General features: G+C 40.0%; 1 protein-coding gene across 1 annotated transcript in view; it reads right to left on the bottom strand.

Annotated features, from left to right (window-relative positions):
- The window catches only part of LOC106869958 (sodium-dependent multivitamin transporter), a 96,045-nt gene that overhangs the window by 13,550 nt on the left and 74,459 nt on the right, over positions 1 to 8,036 (bottom strand). The window contains exons 7-9 of the mRNA XM_052978349.1: positions 7,534 to 7,657; positions 3,838 to 3,926; positions 2,829 to 2,956 (exon numbers count right to left, since the gene is read on the bottom strand). Coding sequence (XP_052834309.1) covers positions 2,829 to 2,956; positions 3,838 to 3,926; positions 7,534 to 7,657 — 341 coding nt within the window. The remainder of the gene's footprint in view (positions 1 to 2,828; positions 2,957 to 3,837; positions 3,927 to 7,533; positions 7,658 to 8,036) is intronic.

Raw genomic sequence — 8,036 nt, 5'->3', positions numbered from 1 at the left:
ATTATTATTATTATTATTATTATTATTATTATTATTATTATTATTATTATTATTATTATTATTATTATTATTATTATTATTATTTTTATTATTGAGTGAGAGAGCAGTGCACCTTTACCCCTCTTCATGTAGAGCCTATGTACATTCGCCTTAGGGTGGAGGGCACCATGCATTGTCATTGTCTTTCGGGTAGTGCGATAGAGTTAGTCAATCTCCGCTCGTGTCCATCTCAGGATGGATGCACTATAGCAGACTACAGCAATCGCCTATATGTTGATGGCAGTCACAAGGTTCCTTCAGTTGAGTTTTGATTTCAAGAAAAGTTTGAGGCGCTTGAAATATGCAGTGATGACTTTTTCTTTCATTTCTTTCTGCAAGATATTGTTTAGCTCCAGGATCCCAAGTTACTTGTACCCATCATCATGCAGGTCTTCCATTCTCTCTCCGTTTGGCAATTCTATGACCCTACAATTTACTCTTTTCCCCCGCTTCAAACTAAGCACCACACACTTCGAGATACCGAATTCCATCCCTACATCTTTGCTACACGTCTGCGCAGTCTCAGCCAGCATCTCCGTTTCAGGCTCTGTTATCGCGAACAGTTTTAAATCATTCATGAAGAGAAGGTGGTTGAGAGAAGGTGGTTGAGACAAGGTCCATTCTTTCTCAGCTCATAATGCGCGTTGACTTTGCGTAAGACAACAGAAAATGGGGTCCAGGCTATAACGAATAACAGGTGAACAAGAGTAACCTTGGAAGATACCTCTTTTGATTGTTACCTCGGCTGAGTGCTGGTTGTTACAGGAAAGACACGTTTTCCAACTAGGCATGCTGTTCTTAATCAGTGCACACACGTTCTCAGCTATTCCACACATGTCGAGTGTTTCCAAAATAGACGAATGCGTCAACATGTTGTAAGCCTTTTTGAAGTCTATCCAGGCCATGCATACATTTTTTGGGTCCTTGGTGCCCTTGGATCCTTTTCGATATCCCTTTTGTTCTACTGGCAGCAGATTGTTTACCGCAAGGAACGGATATATTTTCACTGCGAGGGTACTTGAAAATACTTTCCATAGGAGTTTAAGACAAGCAATGATTCGGTAATTACCAATCCCATTGCCCTTTGACCAATCTTTCATTAACAATATTGTTTTTCCCCTCTACCATCCACTCCGGAACTGCTCTGCTCTGTAGGCAATTGTCTAATTGCAACGCATTTCTCTTGTGTGTTGACCTAAACCACTTGAGAGCCTGTAGCTTTGAATTCCGTCTGGTCCTACCGCTTTTATTATTATTATTTAGGCGGTGAGCTAGCAGAACCATTAGTACATCGGGCAGAAAGCTTAGCGGCATTTCGTCCGTCCTTACATTCTTCTCGGGGTCGATAAAATAAGTACCAGCTGAACACTGGGGTCGATGTAATAGACTGGTCCCCTCTACTAAAATTTCAAGCCTTGTGCCTTTAGTGGAAAGGATTATTGTTATTATTTTAATGAAAACTCTCAACTTATTTTGTTGGATACTTCGAGCAAAATGCTTAGCGACGTCTCATCATTTATTATTTTAGCGGAATATGGCACAGAGTCATAGATATTACAGGAGGAGGCAAGTGAACTGCACTGATCCCCAGCACACCCCTGGTATTTTTTTTATTAAAGGAAGAAGAGAAACGTCTACGATTCCATTATTCTTATTTTCTATGAAAATATTCTTTTTGGCAGAAAAAACGGTAAAAAAGAAAATATAATGAAAACAAAAACTAGAAAGTACAATCGCATGTGTTTGTGGTTTGGCAGAATAAAATATAAAGAATCATCTGTTGATGTCTGAGATATTGGTTGTTAAAGAGACAACAGGGAGGTGCCAACACCTTCAGACTGAACCTGTTGTTCCTCTCTAGAGAGAGGAACCAGTTATTTAAAGAGGAGAGTAATCATACCACCAAAATTACTTCCAAAGAATGGTTTATTGAGGAATGGAACATTCAATGAGAACAAGTTCCAGCGCGCGCACGCGCACACACACACACACACACACACACACACACACACACACACACACACACACACACACACACACAAATTGACATAACAAATGCTGCCTGGGTGGTTCAAAATTACCAAAATATTTTCTCAAGAAATGTCTATGCATTCTTTTTTTTTTTTTTATTCTAGCATCGTTCATGTGATTCTGGGATTAGTCTATTTTGTATAAATATTAAGAGCTGGTGATGTTACAAGAGGCTGGAATACTTCTTGTGATGCTGACTATTTAACTGGGAAGTGGGTTGATGACGTGAATTTCGTTAAGTCATCACTTAAATAATCTAAAATGCTCGACTGTTGTCTTGATTGGTTCAGTCTGTAATTGTATTAAGATGTTCCGTTGCAACATAAAAACATATTCTTAGTTTTCGGTTCAAACTAAGAACATTTATTTTCATTTGACACGCAGTTTCAAGGTTTTAATACCACTGTGTTTAAAGACTTGTGGGAGTATATAAACATGACAATATAAGTGCTATGGACATAGAGGTCGCTGGTGATGTCTTTCGACATTGCCGCCATCTTCATTACGTAGAAGATGGCGGCAATGTAATCTTCTGTCAACGGTTAACAGTGGTACAAGGCCAGAAATTTGCAGTGAAAAAAGGCAGTCCTCTGAATCTAGCAAGTACTTTACTAGTGTCTGTTTTTTAGAGGCCCTAGAGGAATGACAAGACAATTTTAGCGAGATTTGAACTCAAAACGTGATTCATAATCCAAGTAAATACTGGCATTCAATTCCATTGCCGTTTCTTGGCATCTGTAAACCGCCAACTGACTTACCTATGGCTATTGTTATTTTACCGGAGGTTTTGCTGCCGATTGGTTCTTTTCTCATTTTTAAATAAAGAGGATCAACAAAGTCGTAGTAAGTGACAGCAGCCAATGAATTGATTCCAGACGATATTGTGCTGGGAAGAGAAAGAAGAAAGGTAAAACACAAAACATTACGTTTGAAATATATTTGAGACGGAAAAAGAAAGGAGATAGGAAGCTTGACTCATGAATTTTTTTGTAAGGATAGTTATATATTTATGGAGGTTCATGACGATGATGATGATGATGATGATTATGATGCTCATCATCATCATCCACTATAGAAGGCCATCTTTACTAATATTGGTTTCAAATTATTGCACAAGGCCAGTAATTTCTGGGGAGGGGTAAGACGTTTACATCGATACCAATGTTCAACTGCTACATATTTTATCGATCCGGAAAGGATGAAAGGCAAAATCGACCTCAGTAGGATTTGAACTCAGAAAGTAAAGATGAACGAAATCTGGCCACCATTCTATATCTCTCCGTTTTAAACTTTACTAAATGTGTTTCCCAGTGTTTATATTATTTCATCCTTCGCTGCTCCATGGTCTGCCTCACTTGACTTGGACGTCCACCCCTTCTATGGCTAAACTATTAAATACCAGTAATACAATGATGTCCAATGCAATTTCTTGAAGTCTTCTCTTGAATAATCGATCTTCTATAGAATAATCAGTCTTCCATTTATATAAGAAGTCAATATTTATTTCAGCTTTCTGATTTGAGCCCCAGGCCAAGATTTAAGTCGCTGGTCGAGACTGCGATACGATTTCAGTCATTTGTAGAAGCGACTTGCAGTGTTAATATCTGAAGGAAAGGCATGAACGACTCGCTCACTTCCTTTCTTTAAAATACGACATCCTTCAATCAAAACAAACGCTAAATTCTTTTAAACCAACATAAACGATGGAAATGAATGAAAAATGTGTTTCTGTGTCTCGTGAAATCACGAAAGAAACCGTCTACTCACCTCAAAGCTCCACAGAAAATACAGGAAACAAACAAACCGGGAAGACCGCTATACTTGCCTAAGGCCTGGGTTATAAAGTGAGGTAGAATCTGTAAGAGAATGACAAAGACAAAAATTAAAGATTTGTCACAGGAACTTTTTTTGTTCTAAATATATTGGTTCCAAGTTTTGGCACGAGGCCAGAAGTTTCGGGAGGAAACTTCTGTTTCTATTATTCCCTCCTTCATATGTCCCCTTAATCCACACGCAAAACATATTGGAGGTCTACCCTCCACAACAATCCTTAATCTGGTCTCGTCTGGCAACACTAGCTCTTCCACAATCTTATGGAGGTCTGGTAGGCTTATATAGACCATTACTTCCAGCCCATGTCCCCCATCAGTTCACATCCGTAGTCTTTGGCATTTTAAAAACTACTGCTTCTTCCTCTGTATGATAGAGGATGGCTGCCACCAGCCATACCTCGTCAATTTCAAGGGTCACTCCATCTATCCTTACTCTGGCCGCACGTTTGCCACAGTAAGTAGGTAGTAGTGCCCACTCCGCTGATTTCAAGGCTATAGTGGAGTGCTTCTTTGCTTCATTTTCGTTTACGAAGCGCACATCCACCATGCCGAACTTCCGTTCTCTGGTGTAGAACGTGGTTGATTCTTTCACCTCTTTCAAACTTTCCTCTACCGCTTCTACTTTCTTCGACGCTATGTTTAGAGTTCTATAGGTGATAGTTCTCTTTTCCGTATTCTCAATAACTTCCTTGGGAGGCGTCAGTCTGAGACTATCTCCTTCCTTTCTCAACAAGGTGTATTTCTTGAAGTCCTTGTCTTTCACGAACCTGCAGTAGCTCCGCTGACAGGCTTTTGCCAGTCACCGCAGCATAACTGCCTGTTTGCACTTGTCTATTCTCCACAATAATGTTCTTCACAACTTCGCCCATAAATGGGGAAGACAAATAAAAATTCCAGCAAATTCAAGTAGCAACAATAATTCAACAATTCAAGAAATAACAGGTTTACACTAACAGGACTCACATGGAGCGCACACACTTTCTATTAAAAAACAACAACAAACGTTTCTGCTAGCTCTATATCTTTATCTGGGAATAATAGCCCCAACATAGAATGGACATTACAAGGACAGACAACACAAAACGTGGGATACATATAACGAATGATGAGTATGAAATGAAATATTCACAATGAAAGGATGAAATGACTTACGAGCCTATCCCCCCCCCCCCAAGCTCGCAGTTTCATTTAATTGTTCTTTTTATACAGTTTTTAATCTGTTTTACTCTTCGGTTGTTATCTGTTCCATCAGATCCTCTGTCGTAACAACATTGAGTAGATTCTCGTAACGCACATATAATTTACTTGCTGTAATTCTTCCCGGGAACAACTCTTTATCCTTCTCCACTTTATCCTTCTCCACTTTATCCTTCTCCACTTTATCCTTCTCCACCAGTACTGCTTTTCATATTCCTCAAACATCTCTGGGTCCAATATCACTCTTATTGACCCTTTTATTATGGATATCCTTTTCTCTATCTCCATTTCTTTGGCATAATACATCACCGTTCGCAAATTAGGATTTCCATTTTGCCATACGTATCTCATCTTCTCTTCCACTCTTTCCTCTCACTCTTTAATTTTCGCCGCTTTTGCTGGATCTCTTCCACCAATATTTGCTTCCTCACCTTCTTGAGTTCGCTTCTCTTTTCCCTCTTCTTTTTCTTAGGGCTTTTTGGCGGTGAATCAACTCGTGCTCTCTTTCTCTCTGTTGCAGTTTCCCCCACCTTTTTTTCTTCTTCCATTTTTCTTCCTCCACCGCTACTTCACTCGCTACTGCTTCCTCCATCTGTACTTCTCTTAGGGGACACTTTGCCTGCATGTGTACGCTACTTCTGCATTCATAGCACACGGGCGGCATCCCCTCCACCACGACTCTCAGTCGCGTGTCATCGGGGAGCACCAACTCCTCCGCAATGTTGTGCAGATCTGGCAGGGTCACATGGGTTAAAATTTCTAACCCAAAACCCCACCAGTTGAACTCCTTTGACTTTTCAACGTTGACGATTTCTACTTCCTCCTTGCAATTAAATATTATTGCTGCTACTATCCATTCTTCATCTATCTCCGGGGGAACACTTCCTATCCTTATCCTTGCTGCTTTTCTGCCGCAGTAGATAGGCAAGAGTGCTCATTTATCTGTTCTCAGGGGTACAGTGGAATACCTTTTCGCCTCCTCTTCACTCTTAAAACGCTGTACCATATTTCCTGCCTCTCGCGTAAAACGTTGTTACCTCCTTAATTTCATTTAGACATTCCTCAATTTCATCCACCTCTGCTACCTCAATCCTCTTCGGAGCCACATTTAACGTTTTATAAATAATAATTTTCTTTTGTGCTTTTTCTACGGCTTCCTTTGGTGGAGTAACACGTAGGCAGTCTCTTTCCTTCTTAATATATTCAAAGTGCTTCTTTAAATTTTTCTTTTCCATTTTAATCTGCTTCATTTGCATTGCGTCGGCTGACAGGCCTTTGCCCGCCGCCGCTGCGTAGCTAGTAGTCTGCACACCCAACAATGGGTATAAAAGAAATTTTCGAATGTTTAACAAAAATTAATAACAGTCAAGAATTTTAACAATTTTCATTAACAACCTTCAACAACAATTCAACTCACAGTATCTCCGCTCCTATTCACAAAACACAACTTCAGAGGCCTGGGTTTAAACAGCTCACCGACTACCTCCCAAAATATTTCTTTATTGCCCACAAGGGACTAAACATAGAAGGGACAAACAAGGGATTAAGTCGATTATATCGACCCCAGTGCGTAACTGGTACTTATTTAATCGACCCCGAAAGGATGAAAGGCAAAGTTGACCTCTGCGGAATTTGAACTCAGAACGTAACGGCAGACGAAATACCGCTAAGCATTTCGCCCGGCCCGCTAACGTTTCTACCAGCTCGCTGCTTTATACACATACACACACACACACACACACACATATATATATATATATATTTTTATTGCCCACAAGGGGCTAAACACAGAGGGGATAAACAAGGACAGACAAAGGGATTAAGTCGATTACATCGACCCAGTGCGTAACTGGTACTTAATTTATCGACCCCGAAAGGATGAAAGGCAAAGTCGGCCTCGGCGGAATTTGAACTCAAAACGTAGCGGCAGACGAAATACTGCTAAGCATTTCGCCCGGCGTGCTAACGTTTCTGCCAGCTCGCCGCCTTATGCACACATATGTATTGTTGGGGCAATGTGAACAATTGTGTAACGGGTGAAGTATTGACAGAACCACTAAGTTATAGGGGAGGATGGATAAAGAGTAAATCGACTCGTTTGTTCCTCTGCCAGCTAATTATATCAACTTCGCTATCAGCTGAGTCCAAAATATTTGGTTGTGAAAGATGGAGACTAGGAATTAGATAGGCGGTCTCTACATGTTGCAGGGTTAATTTTCTGACTGAAAGCTGTACAGTTAGTTGAATTGGGTTAATGTGTTCCAGTAGGGGCTTTATGGGACGAAAAGGAATAGAAAATTAAGTAGTGAGTTGAAACTAAAATCTTAGATTTATTAATTCCGGCACAAATTAAGGACGGTTCACCCATTTGTGATGTTTTAAGGAAGGGAAGTGACTAAATGGCCGCTAAACTCAAAGAAACTGTTTTACTTACTTTGTTGTATGAATGAATAATGCGTATAGGATCGCAGTCAGCGTAATTAGCATAAATGATGAGCCCCGTGACACATAACAAGGTCAATATTAATAACGAGACTGGCATAGCAATATAGACAGAGCTGAAAGAGAAGCAAAGAATTATTAATAAACAAAATAGATTCATCACACCAATGTTTGTTTTGATGTACAGTTATAATAAAAACACATTTTACATTAATTTGATGGCTTCCTCTATACATTTGCTGAGTACAAGTTTATCATTTTCAAACAAGAATATTATTGACAGTGACTTCGAAATTTCGGCCAGCTTGTCAGGAGGCGTAGCTCTGTGGTAAGAAGCTTGCTTCCCAACCACATAGCTCCGGGTTCAGTCCCACTGTGTGGCACCTTGGGCTATAGCCTCTCCTTCTTTTATAGCCAAGGGCAAACCAAATCCTTGCGAGTGGATTTGTTAGACAGAAACTGAAAGAAGCTCGTTTTATATATATATATATATAT

Source organism: Octopus bimaculoides, chromosome 1, assembly GCF_001194135.2.
Source record: "Octopus bimaculoides isolate UCB-OBI-ISO-001 chromosome 1, ASM119413v2, whole genome shotgun sequence".
In the NCBI taxonomy this organism is placed as follows: domain Eukaryota; kingdom Metazoa; phylum Mollusca; class Cephalopoda; order Octopoda; family Octopodidae; genus Octopus; species Octopus bimaculoides.
Note: the sequence above shows the minus strand (reverse complement) of the source record. Positions and strands in the feature narration are given on the sequence as shown.